The sequence below is a fragment of the Prinia subflava genome, chromosome 2 (assembly GCF_021018805.1).
Source record: "Prinia subflava isolate CZ2003 ecotype Zambia chromosome 2, Cam_Psub_1.2, whole genome shotgun sequence".
Classification (NCBI taxonomy): domain Eukaryota; kingdom Metazoa; phylum Chordata; class Aves; order Passeriformes; family Cisticolidae; genus Prinia; species Prinia subflava.
In genome coordinates this window covers 103223087-103250935 of record NC_086248.1, presented here as the reverse complement: position 1 = coordinate 103250935, position 27849 = coordinate 103223087, and the positions used below count along the sequence as shown (strand labels likewise).

At 45.0% G+C, this 27849-nt stretch overlaps 1 protein-coding gene across 3 annotated transcripts in view; it reads right to left on the bottom strand.

Annotated features, from left to right (window-relative positions):
* Positions 1 to 3582: 3582 nt before the first annotated feature.
* SPTBN1 (spectrin beta, non-erythrocytic 1) overlaps positions 3583 to 27849 on the bottom strand; it is a 116742-nt gene continuing 92475 nt past the window's right edge. For all 3 annotated transcript variants that reach the window (XM_063391354.1, XM_063391353.1, XM_063391355.1), the window contains 18 exons: positions 25439 to 25585; positions 23836 to 24099; positions 23314 to 23538; positions 23057 to 23146; positions 22537 to 22815; positions 21290 to 21420; positions 19784 to 19988; positions 19300 to 19674; positions 17369 to 17613; positions 16901 to 17039; positions 15918 to 16002; positions 15176 to 15372; positions 14075 to 14181; positions 13472 to 13535; positions 8327 to 8565; positions 6911 to 7084; positions 5231 to 5273; positions 3583 to 4940 (listed from right to left, as the gene is read on the bottom strand). In XM_063391354.1, coding sequence (XP_063247424.1) covers positions 4725 to 4940; positions 5231 to 5273; positions 6911 to 7084; positions 8327 to 8565; positions 13472 to 13535; positions 14075 to 14181; positions 15176 to 15372; positions 15918 to 16002; positions 16901 to 17039; positions 17369 to 17613; positions 19300 to 19674; positions 19784 to 19988; positions 21290 to 21420; positions 22537 to 22815; positions 23057 to 23146; positions 23314 to 23538; positions 23836 to 24099; positions 25439 to 25585 — 3225 coding nt within the window. In that variant the 3' untranslated portion in view covers positions 3583 to 4724. The remainder of the gene's footprint in view (positions 4941 to 5230; positions 5274 to 6910; positions 7085 to 8326; positions 8566 to 13471; positions 13536 to 14074; positions 14182 to 15175; positions 15373 to 15917; positions 16003 to 16900; positions 17040 to 17368; positions 17614 to 19299; positions 19675 to 19783; positions 19989 to 21289; positions 21421 to 22536; positions 22816 to 23056; positions 23147 to 23313; positions 23539 to 23835; positions 24100 to 25438; positions 25586 to 27849) is intronic.

Genomic DNA, 27849 nt, shown 5'->3' with positions numbered 1-27849 from the left:
CCCAGAGCTGTGCAGGACATCCAGGAACAGCACACGGATCAACCCTACCCATCACACCTCTGCACTCGGACACAGCAGCCCGAGGTCTCCCAGACCTCCTCTCTCACGGGACACTGCCTGCCTTCATCCAGCCTGGGGGGCTGCCTTTCTGCCATCTCTTCATGGAACATCAGTGACCAATTTAAAATCACTGCAGAAAGCTTGATCTTCCCACAGAACCTCCTTTTTTCCAGCCACAGCAAGGATGGAGGTGTTCCTCACCTTTCCGTATCCTGGCTGCCATACTTGACTCAACTTCCCTCCTACGATGATTCAGCTGAGACGTGTCTAAATCTTGCCACGAGTTTACATAACTCCTTAGAAATCTGACTTTCTGAGTGAAGAGAAATTTGATCCGAGCTCTTCATTCTCTCGAGCGCACCAATAATCTTCGCTGTCCCGGTGGCAGCGGATCCGCCGCAGCTCGGCATCTCCCTGGATACAGTGACCTCTCATGGACGATGCCAGCACTCGGTGAGCAAGGGACAGTTTTGTCTCAGCTGGGCGTGGGAGGAGAAGAAGAGCAGTAGCAACAACAGACTTGTAACAAAATTCGTGTTAGGCCCAGATAGTTTTTGCCGTTACAACGCAGTGAGCCACCCCAGCGTCTCATCTAAGAGAGAAACAGTATCGTGTGACATCCTTACTTTGGAATATAAAATAAATGATATTTCAGACACAGAAAAATATGTATTCACACTGCACTGTAGCGGTGGTGTTCACCACCACCCGGCTGATCAGCTGGGGGGTGGTGCTGGGCACGGGGGATCCGGCAGGCCCCGACGCACAAAATGCTTTCCTTTCATTCCATTAGGTGTTTGAATGGCAAGCAGCCCGTTTGATGTCGCTGGCCGTGTGCTGCGGGGCTGCCCCACGGGCGAGGCCCCGGCAGCCCGGCGCGGCCGCTCGGGCTGCGGGCGGGCTGTGCTGCATTATGACACACTGCGGATGCGCCCACGCGCGGCTCCGCGGCGCCCGCGGACGGCAGCGGAGGCACACGCCAGCCCTGCGCCCCCTCGCACCGCACGGCCCTGCCCCAGGGCCTCCGGACACACCACTGCGACCCGCCGGGGGGGCGGCCTCCCCTGGGCAGTCCACGGACACGGCTGAGGTATCCACTTCTTCCAGTAATTTCATTCTTACCATTAGTCAGGGATTTAGCACAGCCTGGTCTTCTGGTTATGTTTTTTAAATGAAAAGGACTAATGTTTGCTCCTACTCATTGGGATTTAAATGTCTGTACTTCTTCAGCTGCCTGTGATTAGCAAAGGTAGCAAAAAAACCCCACCCAAAAACAAAAAAAGCCAAACGAACAACCCACAAAAAACAAAAAACAAAAAAACCAAACAAAAAAGCCAACCAAACAAAAAAACCCAGCCACCAAAAGGAGTAAAACTCTCATTCCTGCAAGTCATTTATTGCTAAGTTAGATTCTGAAAGTCTGAGAATTCAACCATAAGAAAAGAGACAATGGAGAAGAGAAAAAACATTTAAACCAATACTTCACCAGGACAGAGATTAGTAATTCCGTTCTTTTCCTTTACCATTACTATTAATCATCCTCATACAAACTACAGCCCTGTCACAAAGCATATTCCCTGTGCAGAACAGATGGATTAACAGATTATTGTAATTAATCTAAAAGAAAACCCTCCCACCAACACATACTAAATTCTGATGGCTGAGGGTTTCTGGGTTTTTTCCCCACATTGTATTCAATTTGCCTGGATATGGGAAGGACCCTCTGACACCTTCCCCCAGCTCAGAATGAGATGTGAGGGTCCCTCCAAGATGGAAAAAGGAGACTGACCTGACTACAGGACAATTCTTACCAATGACAAGCAACACAGCTGGGAAGCAGTTTGCCTTAATTAATTTTCTTTGAAAATTTTCAGCTTCTGAATTACTTTTGCAATGTATCTCCAGAGGAACTATCACAACTTGGGTACAAAACAGCTGCAGTAATGTGTTGCACTGTGCTAGAAATACTCACTCTTCAGTGCGGCTCCAGGAGGAACAGAACATTCATCTGTTAGTGGTCCAGCCATGTTCACCGGTGCAATTCAGAAAGCGTCACGGCCACCTCTGGGAAGGTGACACCAGTGGCAGTGACAACCTGCTCCAGTTTCAGCCCCATTTCCATCACCCACCTTTGGAGTTTCCTGTTCCCCATGTGTTTTCTGGCAGCAGTCCCTCCCTTCACATGACCCAAGAGATTCCCGCACTCCTCTCCCTTCTGCCCTGGCACACGGATGTGTGCACTGACCTGACTTCTCTGACTTGGTTCTGTCCAGGGAGGCTCCTCCTGACCTCTCTCTGCAGGGAACTGCTCCCTGAGGCTCCAAGGCTTACTGGGATTCACTCCTGCTCCTCAGCAACTTCCAATCAGTCTCTAAGCAGACAGAATTTTTATTCAAGTCATTCTTGGGAATAACTTCCAGTAAGGAGTGAGACAAACCAGAAAACAACTCTAAAGGCAATGTTCAACCAAATCACTACGGAATCACACACCACAGGCTGTCGAGATCCATCTGCCTGAGTGCTCATTGCACCAGCTCAGTTGAAGTGACACATATACAAGGCATCAACATTTTTGTGCACATTAATCAACTCAGAAAATTGTTTCATAGTCTCTAATAAGGCTAAACTTCAGCTTTTTCTAATGTATTAAATTTTACATTTACAATACTAGCAGTGTTAGCCTACATTTGACTAATAATTAGACTCAACAGTATAACATTACAGAGTAAAAACTTGTGTACACGAATACTCCATCATTTAATAACCAAAAACTTTGGAAAACAAGAAAAACCCAGAGAACACTGTACACTCCATGAAAATAATTTAAGACACTGTATTGGTCACATGTTCAGGAAACTGTCACTTGGAAACCTGTGAGTTTGAAGTTTATCTGCTTTCTACCAAAATTAATATCTGAGTGGATTTTAACAATCACAATACATTAAAACCCAGGTTCCTTTATATTTCATTCAATAGCTTCTTAGAGCTATTCCTATTAGATGGTTCCCTAGGTGGTATCCAAAGTAAGGAAAGGACATAAGCACTTGAGCAAAAGGTGGGTAGAAAGTTGGAGAGCGGTGCTTATTCAAAATTATGTCCTTTTGCTGCCAACTGGAACACAGAGCTTTACCTCCATCGGGCAAATGTTCAGGGAACTCCATTGCCCCAGCCTCTGATGTGCTTACTCCCATCCACTCTGCTGGTTTCACTTCTCACAAAAAGTATCTGTATCAGAATATTTTTCAAAATATTCATTTAATTCCATTTCTCTTTATTTTTGGCACTTAATTTGGGAGGCAGGGTAAAAGAGAGGACAGGTGAGAAGTGAAGGGAAAGAAAAGTGGGAAGAGAGAAAACAACTATTTCAGAATGAACTTTTGCACAAAAGAATGGAATTACATTTGAAGACATCAGTTTCAGTGCACAGGAGAGATGACATTTTAAAATAACTTTATTTTTGATCATCTTTCAAAATTATGATTTAACATTGTCAGAAATGAAATAAGAAACTTACCCAGCATATTTAGTTTTAAAAGCATTTAATGACATCGCATATATTTAACAGATAGGGTAAAAGTCTAGAGGTACAGTTCGATACAACTGAAAGCCAGTTCCAGTACTACTCTTGACTACAGGCCCAGTCATTGAAAGTTCATTCCTATTAAATGTAATTTTTGATTGTGCAGTAAGATGAAAATTTTTCATTACAATAGTTACAGTGACAGAAATGCACACTATGTATCAAAGAGCAAGGTAATGTAGCAAAATTATAACACACAGTGCTGCAGCTGACAAGCAAGTAACCATTTGAGTAACATTACTTTTCCAGTAAATGCTTCAGTTCCACTTTTACACTTATTGATGATTTTAAAGGGTTTATTATACATCTAGTCTTATTATACTTTGTACTAGAATTATCTGAAACATACAATATAATGTATTTCAGAAAAAAAAAAAAGAAGAAAGAAATTTGAAATTACAGCTTATTTAAAACTGTACCAGCCTGTTAATCCGTCTTGAACACCAACATTCTTATCTGTCGTACTTGATGCGGGGACGCTTCGGGTGGTGTTAAACCAACGTTGGGCTGTGAGTCAATGCATACCTGCACTCTGTTACAGCAAAGAGAACACACTACCACTTTAATTCCTGTTAGAATCGCAGGGGAAGGCTCTACTAGTCAGGACTCAGCATAACAACCTTAACTGGAAGTGAACGCGTTTGAGAATTTGTACATTGGTTTCTTATTTGCACAGTAGATTCGAAAGCACCGCTGCCTTGCATACCAATAGCACTAGGAGTGGGTTATTTTCCAAGACAGCCTCACAAAATTGAGGAACAGTTTAAATATTAAGATCTAATCTACATTAACTTCATTTAAAAAAAACAAACGAACAAAACCAAAAAAAACCCAAAAATCAACAAAAACAAACCCCCAAAACCTGGTCCTCCCTCTCCTACAGAAGCTGCCCAATGCACCTCATACATTTGTAACTTTAGATTCTTTTTTTTGTTGGCTTTTTTTATTTTAAAACGCTCTATAAATAAAAAAATGTCAATCACATTGAGGAACATGAGGCACAGAGAGTAACGTATTGGTTCTGAGCTCGCATGCTGGAATTCCACTGGAACGGTCAGAGAAGTGCAGTGTGTGGAGATGGAATTCACTTCTTTTTACCAAAAAGGCTGAATCTTTTCTCTTTGTCTTTCTCTTTGTCTTTCTCCCGCTTGCCAGGGCTAGACTCACTGGTTATTGTGACGCTGGCAGGCAGGGTCTGGGCACGGCTGGAGGCTGGAGTGCTCTGGGTGGTCGGGGACACTTCGATTTTGTCCGAAGAGATCGCTGATGTGATGGCCTGAATCCACGTGTTCATCTCCTCCTTCAAGAAGCCCCAAAGGCACAAAACTGTTACAACCAGCACACCCCTCTGACTCCCGCGACAGTGCGGAGGCAGAACAGACACAGGTGGAAATGCAAGGAAAAACAGCCCAAACTCATCCCCTCTGGCTGTGCACCTCCAGAGACACCTCCTAGAAGCTGTTACCTGAGCAACCCTGGGCCTACACATCACCCGCACACAGAGTGCACACCAGCTCTTGGCAGCTGCTTCTGCCTGTGGTACAACAGCACCGACAGCACAGTACAAAAACAAAAGAAAAACACACTTACATCGTCTTTGGCTTGGAAGAGGTATTCGTTGCCATCGGTCAATCTGGAAAGAAAACACCATCACAAATTTATCTCAGTAGCGGTCACACTGGTTCAACTTCTGCTTGTTCAGCTCCAGCATATGAGCAGCCCGAGGCACACAGGACTGCACGAGACAGTGCCCACGTGCCAAATGCCTCCAACAACCCCTGTTGCAGCTACACATGTGATAGCTCTGGGCTCTGGGCATGCTCAGGGTGGTGCTCATGTTCCCATGTGGCTGCTGGCTCAGTATTTGCTCTTTCAGGTACATCTTTTCTCTGTTGCAAAACACATTACCTAAGTTTACTCAATACCTTCAAAAGAAAAAAGTCACAGGCAGCACCCAGAGCTTTTGTGGCTCCTGTGACAATCCTGCAAAATTCTGCAGCTGCTCTGCTCTTGTAGTTATTGTGATGCTGGCTCAAGGTCCTCCTCTGAGTATTGGTGATGAGCAGCTACCTCTCCTCACAGTGAAGGCCAGAGTCTGCCTTCTGTTTGATTTCTGCACTGATTTTATTCAGGTGGTTTAACTGGGATACATTTAACAACGTATATGATGATACATAGAAATTAAAAACCAACTGAGTATCACCAGAACAAGCAGGAGGCAGGGGCAGCAGGAGCTCTGTTGCAGGCTTGCCCATCTATCCCAACAGAAAGCAAGCATTTTACCCTCTTTATGAAATGAAATTAAAGATTAAACAGTAAAGTAACAGTGCTTGAGTAAAGGCAATATCTAAATGCAAGTAACCAAGGGCCCTGATGCAGGTGATGGAGCACTGGGAAAAAAGGGCAGGTGGTTTTTCTGCCTAACTTTGCATTTGGAACAGCTTATACTTCCATTAGCAATTCAGAGAGGTTTAAAACAGTCTGAAGGATGAATCACATAGCTGCAGGCCTGTCTTCAAGAAAAGTACATTTCTCTAAATATTTGCTAAATATTACCACATATATTTTCTATAAAGCAAATTTTCCCCAGATAGGGATTCTATGATCTTTAGAGGACTCCTCCACCAATATAGAACTACATCACCACCACCCCTGCTCTGCCAAAAAACCCCAAAACACCTGTCTTGGAATACGTGACCCAATCAGTTCACAAAGCAAGTCTTCTTTGACAGGATTACCTTGCAGCTGTGTAATGATGCATATTTTTTAATTGTTGACAGTAGAAGATTGTTTAGTAAATGAAAGAGTTTCCCAAGGAAAAGCCTTTTTTCTAGCCTTTGAGTAACAGGTCTTTTACATATTTGACTGAAATGGTCTGTAACTATATGTTCCAGACCTGCAAATGTGAGATGTCTTCAGTAGTCTCCTAAATTCATACTGAAAAAATTAAACAAGGGGCTTGATTTGGAAAAGAGCAGAACCACAATCACTGCTCTCCATCAGTTCCAGTGGGAGTGGCTGAAAAACCCAGCACTGTGAAATGCCGACCCCCAACTGCAGGCACACACATCTGATGAACGTGCTCTGATCATTGTAACACTGTCCTTTGCTTGCTCGCTCTGATGAACAGACCACAGCTCAGTCTTGGGAAGAGCTTGCTCAGAAAAGCAGGTGCTGCAGTTAGCATTCACAGTCAGTTCCTGGGCTGGATTTCCAATGAACACACCCACCATGGCTTTCCCCAAGGGCAGAACACTGCCCCAGGTTTACCTGAGCTTGAACACATGCTTCTTCTTTTTGTAATCGACTGCTACTTCACAGACTGCGTCCTTCAAGCTGACGGGGATCTCGTTGTGGTAAGGGATGCCAGAAGCAGCAGCTTTCGAATCCTTGTAGAAGCCCATCTCTTGGTTGTTTATGACACAGTACACATTATGCCATGACCTTTGAGACATGGGAAACAACAAGAGCAGTTATAAATCCAATGCTCTCACCTGCAGAACTGGAGAAACTAAACATAATTACTTCTGTAAGTTAAGGGAGATTGGTTCAGTGTGAGGATGTGAATATAGCCTATGCTGTCCCATGAACTGCAGACAGGGAATTCTTTCATGTAAGCACACCTTCAAGACAAAAGCCAAAGGGAACCGAGATTCCCAGAGGTCCCTGTGACAGCACATCAGCCTGTCCTCACACTCAGAAGACTGGCAGACTGAGTACTTTGCATTCTTGAGACACAAAATGATTGACCTTTTAATGGCAGTGCTCTGTTGTAGAAGAATTCTCACTGTGCTGCAAACTGATTAATGGAATAGAATGGACTCTGTGTGAAATTCTCGATTGACAAAAATCCTCTTACTGGCATCATCCACCTCATTCTCTAATAGAACTGTGAAAATTAACAATTACTAGAAATAAGAATACCCAGACACTAGTAACAGTGGCTGTCACTGCCTCAAAGGTGTTGTCTTGGTATGAAGAACTCCAGTGGCATGAATATCCTGGTACTGCTGTACTCATTTGAGATCTCAGCTCTGCCAAGTGCTTTGGCTCCTACCAAATCCCACAGATGTTGCTGCAGCTCAGCATTTGCTGTGAACATTTCCCTTCTTAGCCAAGTCATAAATGTGGTTTTGAGAGCTTTGTCAGGTCACAAAGGAGCCCAGTCTGCTTTTTCAGTGCAGACAAATCTCAAAGTTCTGCCTGTTTGAGACCTGCAGGACATTCCTCAGGAATGGAATTGTCTATGGCACACCAATTGTCCTCTGTTCATGCTGAACAGATTACAGAGTAGGTGGGAAGCGGTAATGTGCAAATAGAAAACGTCAGAAGAATATGAACATTTCTAGTCTCACACCTACGTGGTTTTCTTTTCTTGTAGTAACATACAACTTGAGAGATCTGGAATCAAATCCCACTACTGCCACAAATCCATCATGTGGAGTGGGAAAGTCGTGGTATCTCTCTGCCTCAGTTTTCCACCTGACAAATGTGGCTAACGCTGTTCTTTGTACCAAATATCTTCAGACTGCAATTCTCCACATGCGGTGTTCAGCCCTGCAGCCCCAGCCCTAAAGTAACAGGAGCCTGGGAGGTCTCTGGGAGCTGGGAGACGGCTGGAGATGGTTGTGTGCTGTCTCGGGCAGAGCCCTGGGCTGCCCTGCCCGTGTTACACATACACTGTACCTGCTGGAGGCTTTCTTGCTGTGCGTCTCCCACTCATGCTTGCGGTGTAAGAAGCCCTCCATCTGGGCTGAGGGGATCTCCTGGGTTTTGGCTGGGAGGGTAGCAGCAGTCTGGGCCTGAACGCCGCTCTTGGCTTTGCGGTCTGACGTTGGGGAAGGAACGGGACTGGACTCTTTGGAACTCGTCCTCTGTTCTGCAGCTCCATTGACCATTTCGTTGGTTTCTGCAGTTTCTGCCACCTAGGAACAGCGGAGAACACGTTCAGCCAGAAGCCCTCAGCAGTGAGGCATTCTGCAGTTAATCTGTCTCCCTGCACAACGTGGCTGTGTATAAACTTTGCCTGGACAATGACACAGGCGAGTAAGTTCTTTCTTACACTCCATGGAGACACAGGAGGCCAAGGAAATTAGAAGGTAGGAATGGATTAGTACCCATTTTACAGGTGTAGAAACGGGAAAATAAAAGCAGCTGAACATCAGTGTGAATTTTACTGTGCTTTGCTCTGCTGGTCAATTCTTTTATATATTGTTATTCCTAGAATGAGAGTATTCAATTCTGTTGCTAAGTACTCAAATGTTTGGAACAGTAACAATCACACTTTCTGCAAACCTAGAGGAACAGTAGAAGTTATACACATCAGCCACCTTAAGTACATTTATGGCATTACTGGGGCATTAAAGGTCCATAAAAGGTATTAACTATGAGTCAGCAGAGAAAGATGTCACAATCACCCAGGAGCATTTACAAAAATGTGTGCAATTGATTTGTTTCTGTAAAAGCTCCTTTCCCGCTTTCCCCGTTCCCCTAGTGACACAACAAAATCAAAACATGCAGAAATTAGAAAGATTACACCATGCATCTCCACCATCCCAGTTAGGATATTGGATCGTAAAGACAAGGGGAATGAGGTCACATGTCAATTGATCGAGGTCTGGTTCAGACTGGCATTATTAGGTGGATTGGATTTTGGTTAAAGGAACTGAAAACCACCACAGTCACACAGCATCACACAGCTATTTACCCCCAAACAAAGACAGAACCAAGGCCTTGCCCATCACTTGCTTTGTTGGTCGCGTTGCCTGGTGCACTGGGATCGATAGCCTAGAGAGCAGCCGTGTTTCCAGCAGCTCTCACTGGTCAAGCTGGCGACGTCTTCAGGAGCCATTCATCCAAAAATCATTTAAATTGGAATCCTAATGGCTATAAGCTTTTGAAATACAGCTTGGTCCCAGTTTTGGTTTTTTTCTTGTACCATTACTTTGACGTGTAGAGCCATTGGTAGCAGCTCAGGAGTTACACAACCAGTGTGTAGTATTATTATTCGCAAGTTACTAAAGCTCAGTGCTGCTAATGCTCTAGTAGATTACAAACATTCTGGACTGGTTTTATGCAGACAAGCAGGTTTTTGTGAATAGCACAATAATTAGATATTCCCACTTCTGCACATGGCCTGGACAAATCAAAAGCAGCCAAATTATTATGCAACAAACTCAAATTTGCCACCATTTGCTAGAACTTCTTATACCTACCCAATATCCATTATTGTGCCTCACACCTTGTACCTCACCATTAGTCTATAAAGATCTGAGTGTCAACTTGCTTTGAACATGGGAAGGATTGGTTAACTGCCTTTAGCAACCTAAACCTCCAGAGTACAGATACTACACCCTCAAAGAGGGAGAGAATCACAGCTCACATTGCACTTCAGTCAGATCTGGTTTACCCTGTCCCTTAAAGACACATAGCCTTACACTGCTCCTTCACAATTGGGATCAATCTAAGCCATCAACCCTCACTACTTGCACCCAAATCTCAAAGTATAACAAAAATGTTGCATTAAAGCAGGGGAGAGGGTAAATAGATGAGGCTGAAGATTATCCAAACACTGCCAGAACACAGGTAGTGGAATTAACAACCCCTGAGTCACCATTCATCACCTGTGTCAACCACCCATGGTCAACAGATCCATTCAAGAACAAGAAGAGCCCCTTGCACACCTTTCTGTCCAGTAACAGCTCCTGAACCTCAAACACTGCTTTGCTGCTGGCTGGAGCCCTGTCTGAGGGACCTGACACCTCTGACCAGCACTGAGGAATCACACAGTCCACAGCAACTCGTCTCCACAACTTAAATAAATCCCCCAGAAATACCTGGCCCCTGCACTGACACAGAAAGCAGCACATTTGCTGGAGCAGTACCAGCCAGTTGTGAAAATAGGACTGATTTGGGGGTACCTAGAAGCCCTAATCTGAGGTAAACCAGACCAGTTTCAAACCAGCTGCCATTGCACAGCTGCTCAACGTATTTTATGGGAAATAATATGGAATTCAGTGCTGCAACCCTGTGGCTTTGAAAAGTAACTGCCGACTGTAATTACATCATCAGACCTGCACCTTCTACGTCAAATTCTACTGGTTGTAAAAGGGCTATGAAAAGCTTTTCTGATGCTCTTTCACGTTTTATTTCCTTTCACGTATTATCTACAATCAACAGAAAACAAGCAAAATAAATCATGAACAGCTCTGTGAAGGATGTGTCATGAAAACGGAGAAAAAAACAGGAGCTGAACACACTTTAATGGAAACATGCGTGGGGCATGCGGAGACAACGCCATGGAGGACAAACAGCAAAAGCAAACTCCTGTTACAACACAACAGGTCTCATGTACATGATACAGTTCTCTCAGTGGGGCCTGAGGGGTTAGTTGGAAGTGCTTTAGTGGCTACAGGCTACTCTGGAAATCTTTAAAGCAGGACTGGGACATGCAACAAGACAGGTGGTGACAATGACTGGAGGTGCCTCTTTAGATTTCGCAGTGCTTGAAGCAACATCTGCTCAGTTCATTGACTCAAGGCTCTGCCCCATAGCTGAAGAAGATTTGCCTGGTTCAGATGCAAATAGATGCCAACCTCTAGGCTATTCTGTCAAAAGGACCTTCCTAATGCCTTTAGCCATACCCACAGGCTGCAATAGGTGAAATCCTACTCTTCTCTGAAATTATGACCTTAATCAATTACTTACTTTTTCTTCATTGTCATAAAAGTGGATTCTTTATCTAAGTGCCCTAATACAAATTTTAAAAGTCTATCTATAAATTCCTTCTACAGACTACTTTTTTGCCAGAGTACACGTGAAAGCTCTGCAGATGGTGGAGTCTGAAGCTACAGCTATCCTGCTCTGAGAACTGGCACACTTTCAAGGCACAGGGCAGCCACCAGAGCATCCCCATAAATTCATACAGAATTTTTAAAAGCATTAAGAAGCTATATGTTGTTATCCTGACAAAACAAATAAAAAAACAAAACAAAAACAAAAACATGCATCATGAAGTGGAAAGACAAAAGTACAGTCACTGAAGCACATCCTTTCAATCACCACTCTAAGTTCACAAGCTCAGCCCAAAAAACAATCCAGCTGCACTGCTCAGCCAGTTGTGAAAAGCCAAAATTCTGACCAACAGCAACACATATTGTGCCTCACTGATGCAGCTCTGTACACCCAAGGCATTGCAACACAGCACTCAACAAACTGAGCTCGGAAGTTCTCACGGAAGACTGAAGTGCAGATGGCAAAGATGCACATGGAAATGCGTTATGTAGTATGGCAATAAAATAAAAATTCAAAAGAAGCGAACAGGTGATGTATAAGGCTGTGCTAACCAACAAGATTATTATCTGGCATGTGCTTGAAGATCATTTCACATTCACATTCCCTGCCACAACTGTAGAGAATTTATACACTTCAGGACTGAATGTTAAAGAAGAACCAAAAGGTTTTATTTCCAGAAAGAGAAAGGTGGAACTGCTGTGTACTGTGGAGCATTGGCAGAGTCTGTGTGCAGACTCAAACCTAAACTAGGATGGGCATCTTAAACCCAAACTTGTGCTGAAAGGCATTTCCTGCCAGAGCCCTCGGCTGGGACTTGTGTTTGCTGTGCAGCACTGTAAGAGCCCTGATATCCACAGATCCCAGCCTGCCAGGAGCCCTTCCTGCACTGAATGTGACCCCAGGTTCAGCAACAAAGAGAAGTGTCCTTTCACTCAAAGCATTAACTGAAACGAGGAGGCTCTGCAGGAAGCAGGTGGGGAGTGGAGCCAGATTCAGCTCCTGTGTTGCATTAACTCTCAAGACATTTACTGGCATTGTCCTGGCTGCACATGAGGATTCTTGGCATGCATCCTGACTCCACTGGGAGTGAGGCATGGAGCATTCAGCCTGCACCTATGTAAAATAAAGAGCTGGGATCTTAGACAGTGTATTTTATTAAGTTTTTAAAGGAAAGCATCACATCCTCTCCCCAAGGGGCAACACCCTACTCTCATTTACACCCCTGCCTCTCTGGCGCCCAGAAATCAAATTGCTGTAGTGCCAACTGGACAGGTCCAAGGCCAAATGAGGCCCCAAAACATCAAGATCACAAGTCTCCGTGAGTACTAAACCCCCAGATAAATCTAGATACTGGTTTTGAATGGTTTATTTCATGTTTATTTGTCTCTGCAGTCAATGAGCCCATTCTGCATGGAATGTTATACAAACTAACCTTAAGGCTTTTATTTGTCCACAGTCACACTTCCCCCCTCCCAGCCCTTCCTGTCCAGCTCACTCATGTGGATTATCTTTGGCCTGGTACATAACTCTTGCTAATGCAGCTGATTTAATAAAGTTGCCGTGCTGAGACCTGTTAGTATAACTCGATGCGTCATACCTGTCAGGTCCTAGTGCTCTTCTTCATTAGGATGTAATCTCATTACATCTCAATTACTCATATAAAGGATGCTTTCGCTGGAAAATCTTAATACTATTAGCGACATGAAAAACTCACAGTAAATAACATGAAATAAATGTGTCACCTTAAAGCAACTGAGTGTCAGTGGGGAGATTCATATAAACAAAGATTAAAGTGAAGCAAATATATGTCCAAGGGGCTGCTAATTAAATAAAAGTCAACTGATGGGAAGGAAGAGAAAAGCAGCAGGGAAATCTGAAGCCAAAAGATTAAACCAGTACCAGTAAACCATACTGAAAAAAGGTTTCTCTCGCTGCAAGTGTTTCTGTGAGTCACAGTCCAGACCATGAGCGGTCATTGGCTGTCCGTCTGCTAATAAAGTTTTTGTAGTTTTGGTAGGTTTGGGAGCGGTAACTAACCCGTGGAGATTCCTGGTCTGAGGGCAAACCGTTCTGGGAAACCTGTTCTCCTTTTGTCCCATCCCTGTTGGAGAGAGGAAAAAGAAAAGAAATTGTATAAGGTTTGTGGAAGTCACCCATCTTGTTCAACAAAATGAGAATGAGATTTTCTTACTGAATATTAATTTATGAAATTCAAACATGTTCCAAAAATCCTCAGGCCCAACTGAATAAATCCAGTGTGAAGTGGGATTTAACCAGACTTTACTGACAGTTACCTCACAAATAAACCTCCTCCTATCACATAAGCAATTTCATAGATGTCAATGTTCCAAGGATGTGGCTCAAAATCTGTAGATGATGCTTATCAAAGAAAAAAGCCAAGGTTGTTCAGAAACTGCAGTTTATAGCAGCATTCCCACTTTTGGGCTAGGGGTGCCTCAGCAGTGACAACCGGAAAATGGGAAGTTAGCAGGGAATTCAGGGGTTTGGGAGAGGTCCTGTCCCAACAAACCACCAAATCTTCTAACAAAGGTCATGTTACAAACCCATACAACCCCCTCTCCTTTAACAGCACATTTTTAGCCCAAGCGTTTCCCTAGGGAAGTGCAGAGTCCAACTCACCATTGCTGCTGGGAGTCTCCATCCTCTGCAACCTTGGGCTCCGGAGTGGGGGGCTGCCTCTTCCGCTCCTCCTCCTCTTGCTGCCGACGCACTTCCAGCAGTTCCAGCTGGGAGACGAAACATTTTTAATTTAAAACACTGCTCATTTTTCATGGGGTGCTCTAGAAACTAACAACAACTCTCTATGTTTTTCTGAAACATTACTGAAATTAAAGTGAATGGGGATAAAACTGGAAGGCATCACTTTTTAAAAGCATTTGTTGCACTGAATTGGTCAGGGCGGGCATCAGCATCAGACTCTCTGACAGCAGCCCACCACTGGCCATGTCTATTTTCCAATTCATTCTATTAGAATAAAACCCAGACAAACAAGAAAACAGCCTAAGTTATTAAAATATCCAAAAGCAACACCTTCTTGTGTGCTTGCCAAACACAGAAATAAAATGTTTCCTGTCTGAATCCCTGAACTTATCCATCTTCATAAAACCAGCCTGATTTGTGAAGATGCTGAGAAACTCCAGTTCCTTTTGTCTGCAGCTGTGACACTCAGTGTGTGTGAAAACCCAGGCCACTTCAACTGTAGTGTCCAAATCGTTCTCCAAAGATGGTAAAATGCTCTCCAAGCATTAATGACTGACATTGCAGCTGTGCTCAAATTGGGGTTTGAGGGGTTTTTTGGCTTATTGTGTCTTCCTAGGAGACAACAGAGCCTTGCTCTGGAGCAGTCACAACATACCTCACTGTCACTGCCCCGTTCCCACGACTGTCATCTTTAACCAAAAATAATTGGCCAACCAGTACAGCAGGGGGCAGGAGCAAACTGTGCAGCTCTGAAATTTCTTCTGGGTCATCGCTCCCAGGCCTGAGACAGCCCCTGCTGACTCCTGAAGTCATTTATCATTTAAGCTTTTTCCTTGCAGGTTGTTGCATTCAAATTAATCAGAGAGGGTTTTTAGTATGGCTGGAAACATGAAACTTCAGGCTCTCTGTGATTGGCTTAGGTCAATCACCAAACAACCAACAAACGGAGAACAGGTTGGTGATGCTGGGAGTTATCCAAACCATTCCAAGAGGAATGGCCAGGGAGGTTCAGACACTCACCGTGGTCAGTCTCTCCAGCGCTGCAAACCTCTCGTCCCAGGTAGCTGCAGATTTCTCAAATGCTTCATGCCGCTTGATTAATTTTTCCACCTCATCAACGCTCTGCCCTATTTCACGACTGGACAGGTAAGGCTCCTGTCCCAGCAGCCAGGCTTCAGCCACGCTTGCATCTCTGGAGAACTGGTGCACCTCCAAAACTGAGCAGAGAGGGAACAGGTGTCAGTGCCATTGATATCACAAAGAAGAACATCATGGAGTCATCCAGCAGCTTTGGGATTTACCCAAACTCAGCTCAGGGAACAAAGTACATGCACTTGGCTAAGTGTTCCCCTTAGCTAAGTTCATTGAAACCAGTCACTGAAAAGACAGACATCTCTCCTGTTGGCTTTGCTTCAAGGAAAAATGCAAGTTTCATTTTGCAAGTTTAGTGTGGGTTTTTTTGTTCTAATCTGCTGTAACCTACTAATTTCAGCATAAAAATTAGAATGTGACACCTGCAAATACAGTAGAGCTACTGCATTGAGTTCCACCGAGCAAGACCTTTGGTGCAGGTTTCTTGGTTTCAAATTCTTCATTATTTAACAACCAACAGGTGTGAACCTTGCAGCTATTCTATCACAAACACACTTCCAAGCACTGTAACAGAAAAGTGAGGAGCTGCAGGTTTTTTCAATGCTCAGAAAGGCACAATGAAGAAAGTTAGATATGGCCCAGCCCAAAAGAAATCCGAGGGTGTCCTTACTCAGTCTCAGCCACTCCCATCTGTCTTCCCATTTGTCAATCATTTCTTTTCTCTTTTCAGTCAGCTGCAGGAGCTTTTCCTTGATCTGGATGGAGAGCAGAGAGCAGGGCTGTTACACAAGCACCAGGCAGCAGCTCCCCCCAGTCCAGCACTGACAGGAGTTCCTCAGGAAGTGACTTCACCGTGCAAACAACAGCTGCTTTTCTCTTCAAAGTATAAATAAACGTGACATTTCCATTAAAATATCACATTTGCATAACCATTCAGTGTCTGTTAAAAGCTACAGCAACCAGAGTATTTGATAAAAGGGTGTAATGTGCAAACAAATGTAAATAGTGCAATCAGGCAGTGAATCTTCTGCCCTTTTCCAGTGAATAATGCAAAATGTGCTGCTCGGCATTGTTGCAGAAGCTCTCCCCTTCCTGAGAGGGAAGTGCCTTCACAATGTTTGGTTATCCTCCCTTCCCCAAAGGAAGGCAGGAGAACCAAGGGCTAAAGCCTCTATCCTCTAGCCTAGACATCTCAGAAAATAAATCAAGGCTTTAAGCAGTTGGATATGGTTCTCTCAATATTCCTTGAATTTACTCCCTTGCACAACGAACATTTTCCTGCTCCTTCCCCTAGCAGGCCTCTCCACAGCATTCCATTTCCCCTGCAGTGAGTTCAGGCTGTTTCACAGCTGCCTCTGCCCTTGCTCAAGGACGACACCTTTCCATCCCAGAGCTATTCTTTGCAGGATGGAATGCAGCAGCTTCTTTGCATTTTCTGGGCTGAAAATGACACTTTAAATCTCAGTGTGTTCTCTGTTACCCACCATGAAATGCCAGAGTGAAGCTATGCCCTGATTTCCCAACAGCACATAAGTGCACCAGTCCCTGAGGTAACACTTGTCATTGTTCCATATCCTGTGGGTGGCACAGGGCAGGTTTCTCCCTCGGAAAGAACCCCCAGGAGCCCATGGCTGTGCACAGGGAACACGGTACCTCCTCAGATGCGTAGTGTTTCCTGGCCAGCAGAGACTTGCCAAGCTCAATACACGTAGTGAAGCTGTCATTTCGGGCATCAATTTCTGCTTTGATCCCCTGGTGATTGTTCATGAGGAGTTCCACAGATGAAACATCCCTAAAATGACCAGAAACACAGATTTCAGATTTAACAGCTGCTATATTTGCAAACTGACTCACAATTCCTAGACTGTCTTTGTAGTTCAGGAAGCCTTTCCCTAGGAACAGCACCATTCTGGCCTGAATCAGAGATCAAATAATCCCAGTGTGAGATCAAACCTCTTTGGGTACAATTTTCTGTAGCAATTGTTCCAGCAGCTACCCAAATGAGCAAGTTGTTGCAACAGCAGGCTCTGAAAGCCACTCTCAGTAATACTGAGCCCTATATATGTTCCTCAGGTGACCTGCAGCCCTATCTTTGGATGGAGAAGGGATGCCTTGCATTACCTTGGCTTTTCCTGGGCTTCAATCTGCCGGATAACGTCTTCCATCCAGAGCATGAGATCCCGAACCATGCTGAAGAAGCGGAATTTGTCTCCTGTGTCCACCAGCCTCACCCTGCGGCCCTCACAGGCATCCAGCAGTGCCTTCCATGCCTCTAGGACCTCGTTTTCCCTCTTCTGGATGTCATCGGCCTTGTCCCCAGCATAGGCAGCCTGGAGGCGCGCTGCATCCTCCTGCAGCTGTCGCACCTGCAGTACAGGTTTGGGAGAGACAAAGCCATCAGTGGGTTTGTGACACTTACCTGCTAGTTCATCACTTGAGGGGCTTTCTAAAGTCACTGCAAATGGATTTCATTTGTCCACACTAGAAAGGTCTGTGCTGTTCATAAGCCAGCCATATCCCTCAGAGAACACTGTAGGGTCAAGGGAACCCCAAAACAGCAAAGATTTGCAACTGCCTGAACCTGCTGTGAGACACAGCGCCAAAACAAAGTGCCTGTTACAAGTCAGGCCAAATGGGGATCATTTTCATCATCAAATTCCCCTCCTCTCATACAAGGGACAAAGGCACCTGAGAACTCTGTATCCAAACCACTACTGCAGCTGACAGAGGTTATTTTCCAAAACATAGATAACGACTTCAAAGAGAAGAAAATGTGGAAGTGTTAAGAACCTTCTACTATTAAAAATCTTTTCCTTTCAAACACTGTCTTAGGATGGCAAATGCTAATTCCTAGCAGTTTTCCATATTTTTCAAGCCAGGAAACATTCCATTAACTTTTGTCTAAAAATTAATTTTCTTTAACATCAAATCAAATAACCTTCTAGCTACAGGCATAGAGACCATGCTTCTCAAAATGATCTACCTTGGTGCTCTGGCTGTTTCATCCAGAAATTATCCTAAGTGCCTTCCCCACAGCTCTGTGCTGTGATTAAATATTCCTTCATTTAGGTCTTGATTATAATTACCTTTTTGAGAGACTGGGATTTTTGTTTTGTGAATGTCTCCCATTTTCTGTATAATATCTATGGCTTCCAAAAGTAAAACACCTGGAAAATCAAATGCTTGCTCTATATCCTTTTGTTTTGCTGTAAATTGCAACATAACCAAGAATTGCTTGGCAGCTGGGCCATAGAAGTTCTTTCCTGACCTACTGGGATAAATATAGTCAGTTGTAATTCCCCCATTCCTTAAGTGACTTGTCTTCCCAAATTCTCCCTGTGGCAGCTGAATGTTGCATTTTGATTTAGAATCCCCGCTTTGCTCTATGAGCAGCTACCACCTTCTACTTGGCACACCTTGGCTTCAAAAGATTCAGAATTAGATCGAGTTTGGATGCTTTTAAAAATCTTAGCCTGAACTGTGGATTTTAAATCTCTTTTTGCTATTAGGAAGCACCAAGAAAGGCCATATCTTCTTCAGAATGTCCAGGTTCATAACCAGGTCAGAAAGCCTCTGTGTGGATCTTTGTCTCTCAGAAAGGAAGAATAAACAATGCCTGGTACAAAGGATTTGACTGGGGCTTTTTGGTGTTTTTAAAAATAAAACCTAAACTGACCAACCAAAATAAAACCAAACCTCAAAAAGCCAACCAAGTTTATACATTCCTTCATATTTTGCACTTCAAATCAATACAGAAGCTCTCTGCCTTTCTCATTTCTTCTTCAACCAAGGACAGGAAATGGAACAACATCCAACAATTGCCAACATGTTCAGAAGCCCATGTACTTACAGATTGCTACTTTAGATAATCAACCGAATGCAATGACAGCAGCAGACAGACAGATAAGAAAAGGATGCAGGTGAGGTTATTCCCACAGCACTACACGTGGGAAGCAGCTGGTAGCACTCTGTCTCCCAGCCATGGAGATGCCCAGGGCAGCAGCAAGCTCTGTAGCTCAGGTTCCCACACCCACAGTTCCCCTGCCACACACCTGCGTGCCCAGGGCCTGGATATCATGCTCAAACGTCGTGTGCATTCTCTGTAGTGTTTCCACTGTGTTTTGGTCTCTACCAAGCTCCTCGGGCAGTTTCTTATGTTTATCTTGGATACGTCCTAAGATCTCCTTGGCATCATGGTAAAATTTGTGCAGTTCGTAAGAGGCTGCAAGGATTTGTGTTCTCGTGTCAATGAGCTCCAGGAGATCCGCCCAGGCCTCATTGAGTCCGTCCTTCCACTCAGCAATGGTGGCAGCGTCTGAGTGGCCGGAGTTGATGAGTTCATCAGCCATGTGGTTGACGGTATCCACCCGCTCCTGCCCAATGTTTCCGGTGTCCCGGGCAAATTCCCGGAACCGCTCCTGCAGCATCTGGAAGGCACAGAGAGAGGCTCATGCAGCACTGAGGCTACAGAGAGGCCTGAGCGAGCCAAGCCACCCGCTGTGAGCAGCACCCGGAGAGGCCCCTCTAAGGACTCACCGTGACATGCTCGTAGTCCTGGCCCAGCTCGTGGGACCCCGCCACCACCTCCCTCTCAGCGATCCACTGCTCCAGGTCATCCACCTCGCGGTTGAGCTGGAACAGCCGGTGCCTCTCATCCAGCTTTCCCCTCCTCTCCTCAGCGAGGTCCTTCAGGCCCGCATAGAGCTTGTCCACCTTGGACTGGCGCATGCTGATGCGCTCACTGGAAAACCAAACAGCACTGAGTCTGCATTGCCTTTGCAAGCAAAATCAAATGGGGAAAACTGCAAGGAATAGAAGTCACTCAGGGAATTTAATCCACAGAATGCACGTCTGCTGCAGGCAGGAATTTGACTCCAACATGCTGGACCAATCCTCTGCTGGCAGAGGTGACAGCAATAGCTAGGAAGCTTGTCTGTCCTGCACTGTAAACCTTAGACTTTAGAGAGGGGAGCTGGAATCCAGCTCTCCATTTGTCCCGACACAGATCACACCAGTCTTCTCCCAAAGCTACAGGCAGGATCTAAGCTGCTGAGGCAGGGAGCAGTTCCTTTTCAGTTAAACTCTGCTTCAGAGTTCAGCAGCACTCATGGGGTTCTCACCCCTTAAAGCTCAGCATTTGCACAAGGGATTAATATTTCTACTTGCTGTATCTTTTGCCTCTATTTTGTTCAAGCCATACAGTGCTCTCAAAGTGCCTTCCATCTGCCTTGTAAAGCTGATGATGTTATTCCAGTACTCAGATAGCTCAGCAAGGAAATCTGCTCTCATCAGAAGTGATCATGACCACAAGAGAGTGCTTTAGAGTTAAATAACAACCTTCCACAGAAGGCAGAGTGTCTGTCCTAGACCAGTGCCACCTTCCAGCCTGCGCAGGCTGAGCAGTTAAATACATCAGCCTCAGAGTGGAATCAGCCTTGTAGCTGAAGCCAGTGGAGAATTCTGTCTGCTGAGCTGCAGCTCTTACAGCAAAACGATTCTTAAGCTTCCTGAGTTCTCCCCCAGGGAAAGCCATTTACAAAAGATGAGATAAATTTACCAAAAGTAAGATGTTAATGTGACCATGTGTAAAGCATCTGATTCCAGGCTCAGATTCTGCTGGCATCTCAAAGAGAAGAGGCAGGTCTTGGGGAGCACTGCAGAAGGATTAATGACAGTGACCTTCTCTGCTGGACATTAAAGTTGGTTGGAAGAGCAGGTCTGGACGTTGGCCTGAGGACTGCTACACCTCCATGAGGTTCAGCAGTACTGGCAGACCTGGCGCTGCAGCCTGCACAGGGGACATAACATGTGTGACAGGTACTCCACGTGTCCAGAGCCACCAGAAATCAGCAGCTGCACATACTGACCCTGCCTCTGGCCAAATCACGGTGGTCCAGCATTGAGTGAGGCTGAACTCCTCTGCCTCTGCATGAACCTCTGAGCTACTTAGTCTCTGCTGTGGTCTTTGTATGTCAGAAACACCTAAAGAAGGGACTGAATTACTAAAAGAACTTGTGATCCAATTAAAAATGGCAGTTATACCTTTCTGGGTGATTATCTGCCACCAAAGTTCTGCTGGTCTTTGAAAGCTGGTGCACAGTTTCAGCATAATCTTCTACAGCTTGTTCCAAAATCTGGTGTTTCTTCAGCATGGACACTGCACTCTGTTCATCCTGTAAGGGTGACAGAAAATGACAGGAAGAACTAGAAGGAGCTGCTCCCAAGTACAGCTTGAAGACAAGTCCCTCTGCCAATGGTATAGAACAGTTGATGTCACAGCAAATGGTACCCCCAGAAAGCAAAATAATGAATGAAAGAGATAATGCATCAACCCCTGTGGGGTGCAGAAGAAAATTATATCAGCTGGGCATTCAGCATTTGAGTTTCCTCTTCTATGAAGCTTTTTATGTGTTTCCACAACACTGGTGCAGGGCTCAGAAACATGGAACAGATTAAGACACTCCACTTGTCAGGCACCTCAACAACAGCATGGAGCAAAGAAAAGAAATCCTACAGAGTCCATGCCAACGGATTCTCCACCAAAGTGTCTGGAGAAGTTCCAATCAAAACTTTTTATGCACTGTTAGAGCTAAGAAAAAAACAGCCCCCTACTTTCAGTGCTAACTAATATTGTCAATAAATCTTTTCAATACAATATTTTGCATAGTGAACAAATATTGCAAATAAATAGATAAAAAAGAAAACAAGCCATTTTTAACTGGAGACTGAAAACCCATGGAATGTGTTTTCCTGATACAAAGCTGAGCTTTATTTTACCAGGGTAGGAAACACGGTGCATTTATTTCAATAACAAACAAGCTCAAGCACTAACACCTCCTTGGAAAACAGAAGTTTATGTTCTCTTTGGTACAGTCTGAAGCTGGGAGTCAAAGCAGATTGACAGTCACTGGGAGTCAAGGCTGGTGACAGTGGTAGCAGCTGACTGACCACCAGGCCCCATTTCACAGCCAGGTGCATTGTGCTGTCATTCAAAACTAACAGAAAACTGGACCTAACTGGACCACACTGGCAATCCTGATCTTGCAGTGAAGGCAGGCACAGAGCTGCCCTCTGCACTGCAGGGATGTTTCACTGGTTCCGTACAGCACAGCCTATCCTGCACACTATCAGACATGTCAGAACAGATCGAAGCCATGATCACTTGAGGCTTCACCAGGAAGTTAAATTTGTTTATGTTACCACTCCATAGTGCCACATTAAATTATGTCGCCTGCCTCCCTCCAGCAAAGCAATTAAGGCCAAAGTAGTGTCACTGTAGAGCCGCTCACCTTGGCTTTCTCTTCTGACATCATGTAGAGCTCCTGCTCACTCATCCAGGCCTCAGCCTCAGCTGCATCGAAGTAATACTGCTGAGCCCTGTGAGACTCCTCCAGGCGCTTGTGGCGCTTCTCCGTCTCCTCGATGAGGAGGTTCCACAGCTGCTTCAGGTCTGCAAGTCTCTGCTGAATGATTTCAGCATTGGGGCTGCTCTCTGTGATAATGTTCTGGCTCCTCTCGAAAATGTCATCGATACGAGGCTGGTGGCCCTGGATTTCTTTCTGAAGGGTCTACATGGGAGAAAATTGACTGATGAGATAATGCACAAATGAAAAGGAAATTCAAGTCAGGGGTCTTAACTCCAGAGGGGCAGCAAAACACACACCATCAGCTCATATGGACAACCTGGGGCTCTGCTACCACCTGTGGTCACACCACAGCACCCATTGTTTTACCCCAAACATTTCCTTCTGGAATTAGTCATCACTGAGGAGAAATAGCAGGTATGGAGCTCTAACAGCACCTACTCACCTGATTTTTCTTTATTAGTAGCTGCACAGTCTGGAGGTTGTGTCCATGATCAGTAGATGTAGCTATGGGCATCCTCTCTCCAACCCACAGCTGAAAGAGAGAGGATTACACATGATTTCAAGCAATCCCAGATACAGTTGGGGCAACAGAGAGAGGCTTGTGCACACAAGTTGCATTCCAGCAGTAGTAGCACATTTAAGCAGCAATATTCCAACATTTTCCTATTGGTTGGGGAATGGGATTTTTTTGATACTCACAATTTCATCTTCCACATCCCGGTTGAACTGGTGGATCTCTTTGGAGGCCAGCAGGTTGGCCTTTCTCTCATTCAAAGGCTCCAGCAGCTCCAAGAATTTCTTCTCCACAGTAAGGCGTTTGCCATCGACTTCATCTGTGCTCTTACCCTCTTGGCTCAAAGCCCTTGCCTGGCTTTGCAGCTCCTCTATCTCCTTCTTACGGACATCCATTTGATTCTCCAGCATCTAAACAGAAACATGGCAAAAAGGTCCTGAAAACCAGGATAAAAGCTGTTCATACAATTAGGGCACATCAACAGCTTCCTCAGAAGGGAGGACAGGTGCTGCTCAGTGAGGATTTACCATGTTAAGAATTATTGTCTGATTTGTTGCTGGATGAATTTCTTGTTCTTCTTAAAGGTATATGAAAGAATAGGAAGAAGGAAAAGTAGTTCTTTCTTTTCTAAACTGAAAGCCTGCCCTGCCTGTTCCTTTGAGTGCAGGTATCTGCTGCCTGCCTGCTGCTCCCCATGCTCTGTTTACCTGCTGCTTCTTCAACAGGATGTTGACACTGGTGAGATCTTTTCCATAGTCATCCGACTGGATTTGGCTCTCCAAACCATTCAGCCACTTATCCAGGTCTGCACAGCTCTGGGTAAAAAGCTCTGCCTTGTTTGCATCGAAGAGACGCTGAGCCTTGGTCTGGGTGGTGGATTCAAGCTCGTCCCACATTTGGTGGAGACCCGTCAGCTTCTCCTTCACCACGGCCTCAGTCTCTGGTTTCTCTGCAATGAGCTGCATTCCCTCCTGCAAAGCAAAGAGCAACCAAATGGTACCTCCTCGGGAGCACTCACAGACCGTTAGGGCAATTATCCTGATTAATAAGCACTCAGGATTCCTCATCTGCTGGCAGCATCAACCACTCATTTTCTGTCTCCTATTAGCCAGTGACTCTTTCCAGAACATCAGCTCCCAGGTCCCTCTGCTGCCTGGAAGAGGGTTTTGTAGCAAGTAGAAGATCAAGCAATGCCTCCTTTCTCTTCTCCATAGTACATGTTCCCCGAAGGGAGCTCCTGGGGCCATGGCTCAGGCAGGATGGAGCAGGGAGCTGGAGCTGCACACACTGCAAACCTGAGGCCCCAGCTCCTGGGGGCCACATCACCAGAGAACCATAAATACATAATGCTGGGAGAGTTTGGGAAATATTGTCTTTATTCTAATTATCCCTATCCATCTCTTCAGCTGGGTGCAGATGGGACTGCTGCCCCCAACCCGGCACATTCCAAATAAACGTTAATCCAGAGACTGTCACAACTCTGTACACAACCCTGGTCCTTTGCTGCAATCTGATTTTTCAGAGGCAAAGGAGAAGGACACATTAGCATCACTAAAAAGGAACTTCCAGTACTAAGAGCAGCCTTCTAATTACACCATTAAAGGGTATTGCTATTTGTAGATCACAGAAAAGCCTCTAATGGGATATGGAGTGCCAAAGTGGGAGAGGAAATGTGCAATTAAGCTAACTTACACTGAACAGAAACCCACTGTCAGAGCTAAAGAGGAGACTTCTCAGTGCTCCAGATCTGCACAGGAGAAATGGTGGGGAAAGTACAGCTCATCACAGCATAATAAGGCTTCAAATAACTTGATACAGAGCTGTGAATCTTAATCACAAAACTGGATGTTCTTTACCTCATGCCCTAATTTTGCAAGGGGAAAGGCAGCTTGGTTATAGTTCTGAATGAATGAAAGCCAGCTTAGCAGCACAGGAGAGTAAACTCAGCTTCCCTATAGTCTGTTATTTCCCAGGAAGCACTTCTACTTTATTGGCTCAAATCCCAACATTTGCCCCACCTTACCCTTCAGGTATGAAATTTAGCCTGTGCTTTCCTTCTGGCAGATAGGAACGACTAGACAAAACTAAATGGGCACCTTAGCCAATGTCTGAGTGAATGTCTTGGATAAAAGACTCTTAACACCAGTAAGGAATATAATGGGTTGGATGGAGACACAATGCACCAGAAATCTCCTTTAGCCTCAGCTGTAGGTTGATTTAAAGATCAGTTCTGCAAAGGAGCAGATCCCATTTCTGTGCACAACCACCCTGGACAAAGATAAGGGCATTTTTTGGATGTTCTTTGCTTACCTTCTCAATCTTCTCCAGCCACTCTTTGTTGGAAGCAAGCTCTGCCATGAATGCCTGATGCTTCAGCCACTTGCTGTGCAAGTTCCTCGCCTCATCATAGGACATATCCTGGGCTGTGAGCATCTTCTCATTGATCCAGAGGGAGAGCTAGAAAGGAAAATACATGGGGGTGTGAGGAAACACTTCTGGTGTGAAATAATGCAAAATGCCTCCAGATCAAGGATAAAGAGATGCCTCTACAGAAGAGTTGTGTGAAATTCAGAGACTGCTCTTACTCAGGGATTTACTCAGGGTTCAGTCAAGCATCTCCCTCTTTAATAGTTCAATTCTAACATCCATTTCCAATATATAAATAATCCTTGATTCAAGCAGAAAGAAATCACCTCTGTGACATGCAAAATCAAACACACAGGTCCCATCCAGTTCAGCAGCAAGAGAAAAAGGGACATGCATCCTACTTATTGGTCAGATGGTTTTGTGGACATTGTTAGAGATGGCTTTGTACCTTTATTCACAGCACATTTGTACCTTTTCCTCTCAGTCTTTTCTCTGTATAGGTTTACAAAAAGCAATTTGTTTATTTATCCAGTCTCTAGGAGTGTTTTGGGAGAGACTTTCCTTTCTCCATTATATAAAATCCAAGACTGTTTTCTGTCTGATTTTCACCAAACACAAAGGCATTGGGGACAATTTCCATATCATCACTAGAGAAAACCAATACTTTAAGAGACAGTTGATTTACCAAGTGCAAATGGAATGTGAAAATGATCCTAGCAGCCAACATCACATTTCCTCCCAGGGTGAGTCTGGCTGCTTCATCTATCCCTGAGGTGTGGATAAAAACCACATTCACAGCAATGCTTATAGAATTTGAAAAGGTCTATTTTCTGCATATTTGGAGCGGAAAATGTCAAAACAAATCTCAGATTGGTTTCTAGAACAGCACTTGGGTGAGCAAGCAGCCCAAAAAGGAGAGGAACAGAGGCCTCTGCTGTGTGCTCAGGACACAGGGCAACAAATTCCATTGATCACTCATGAGCCTCTTTTCAACTGCCCCTTAAAATTTCAATTGTCCCCTAAGTGCACTCCTCCCCAAAAAAGGAAAATTTACAAGAGCAATCAGAGAAACTCCTCACTGGATCTTTCTATCCACTCTAAACAGAAAAATGCCCATGTTAGTGAAGAGCTCTGTAGGCAGAAGTGTATGCTAGAACAGGCTACTGTGCTGCTGAACAGTCAAAGGCTACATGGAGGTTAGGATATAACCCAGAATTAGCGGTTTTATTCCTGCCTTTCTGGGGAGGAGACAGCTGCTCTGCCCTGCAAATTGCACTGCTTGGCTTTCACTGTTTGCTTTTACTTAGCCACAGCATTAAGGCTTCTGGGGATTTAAAAGTGCTTCCCAAGGAGAGGCTGGATCATTCCTGTTACCAGCTGGTGGAAGGCAAGACAGGGACAACATGTGGTTCACAGCCAGGAACTGTTGGGATAAATCCCCCAGTGCACAGAAATGCAGAGAAAGTATTTAAGGGCTCACTGCTAAAATCTGGGTTTTGCAACCACTACAGGCACTAAAAGTCAGTAGCTTGAGTGTGAAAGTAGATTTTCAAAAAACAAAACAGTTCCCTAAATTGCCTCAAAATGACACTTGGAGTATTTATTTCTCTGGAAGTTGTTAAGGCCAGGAGAGGAGGAGGCTTCCACCCATCCTTTGCACCTGTGCACAAGACCCTGTTCCTGCTCTTGGCTGCCACTCTGCAGTGCCGACCTGCCAGGAAGGAAGGGAAATGCAGAGACAAACTCTTGTGAGCCTGGGGCAGCAGCAAGGCAAGGGGAAAGGGCTCTGAGTGCCGCTGCACTTCCCAGACTGTGCCAGGAGCCAAGCTGCCAGCCCATCCTGCGGGGAGGCTCACATAGCAAATCCTGCCAGCACACTCCGGGAGAGAAAATTCAGAGTTCAGAGTCTTGCCAAGAGCTTCCACCATCTCCCTGGAGAAATGAGCCCAGAAAGTGCTGGGACTTCCAAGCACTCAGAGGGAAGGTCAGCTGTAAACTCCTTGAAGGTGAGCTGAGAAAGAGCAGGAAGTCAAAGAAAACTAAATGGCAACGCTTATCACATCTCCTCCACTCAGGATTTTCTGCTGTCACTGTGTCACTCACTCGGCAAATTTATTTAACACATTCATATTGATGAGTGCAAGGAACAGCAGGAAAAGCACTGCCCCAGGAATAACCTGTGTCAATGTTTCTGACTCCTCACAACAACGAAATCTGCTGTTTTCCCTTACCTTACTGATAAACCCAGAGTGGGGGTTATCGCTGCTGGGCTGCTGTGAAGAGAATAGTCCTGCTACTCCAGAGTGCCACTGACCCTCCTCCCTGGCTCTGCAGGAAGGAGCAAGGGGCAGAAG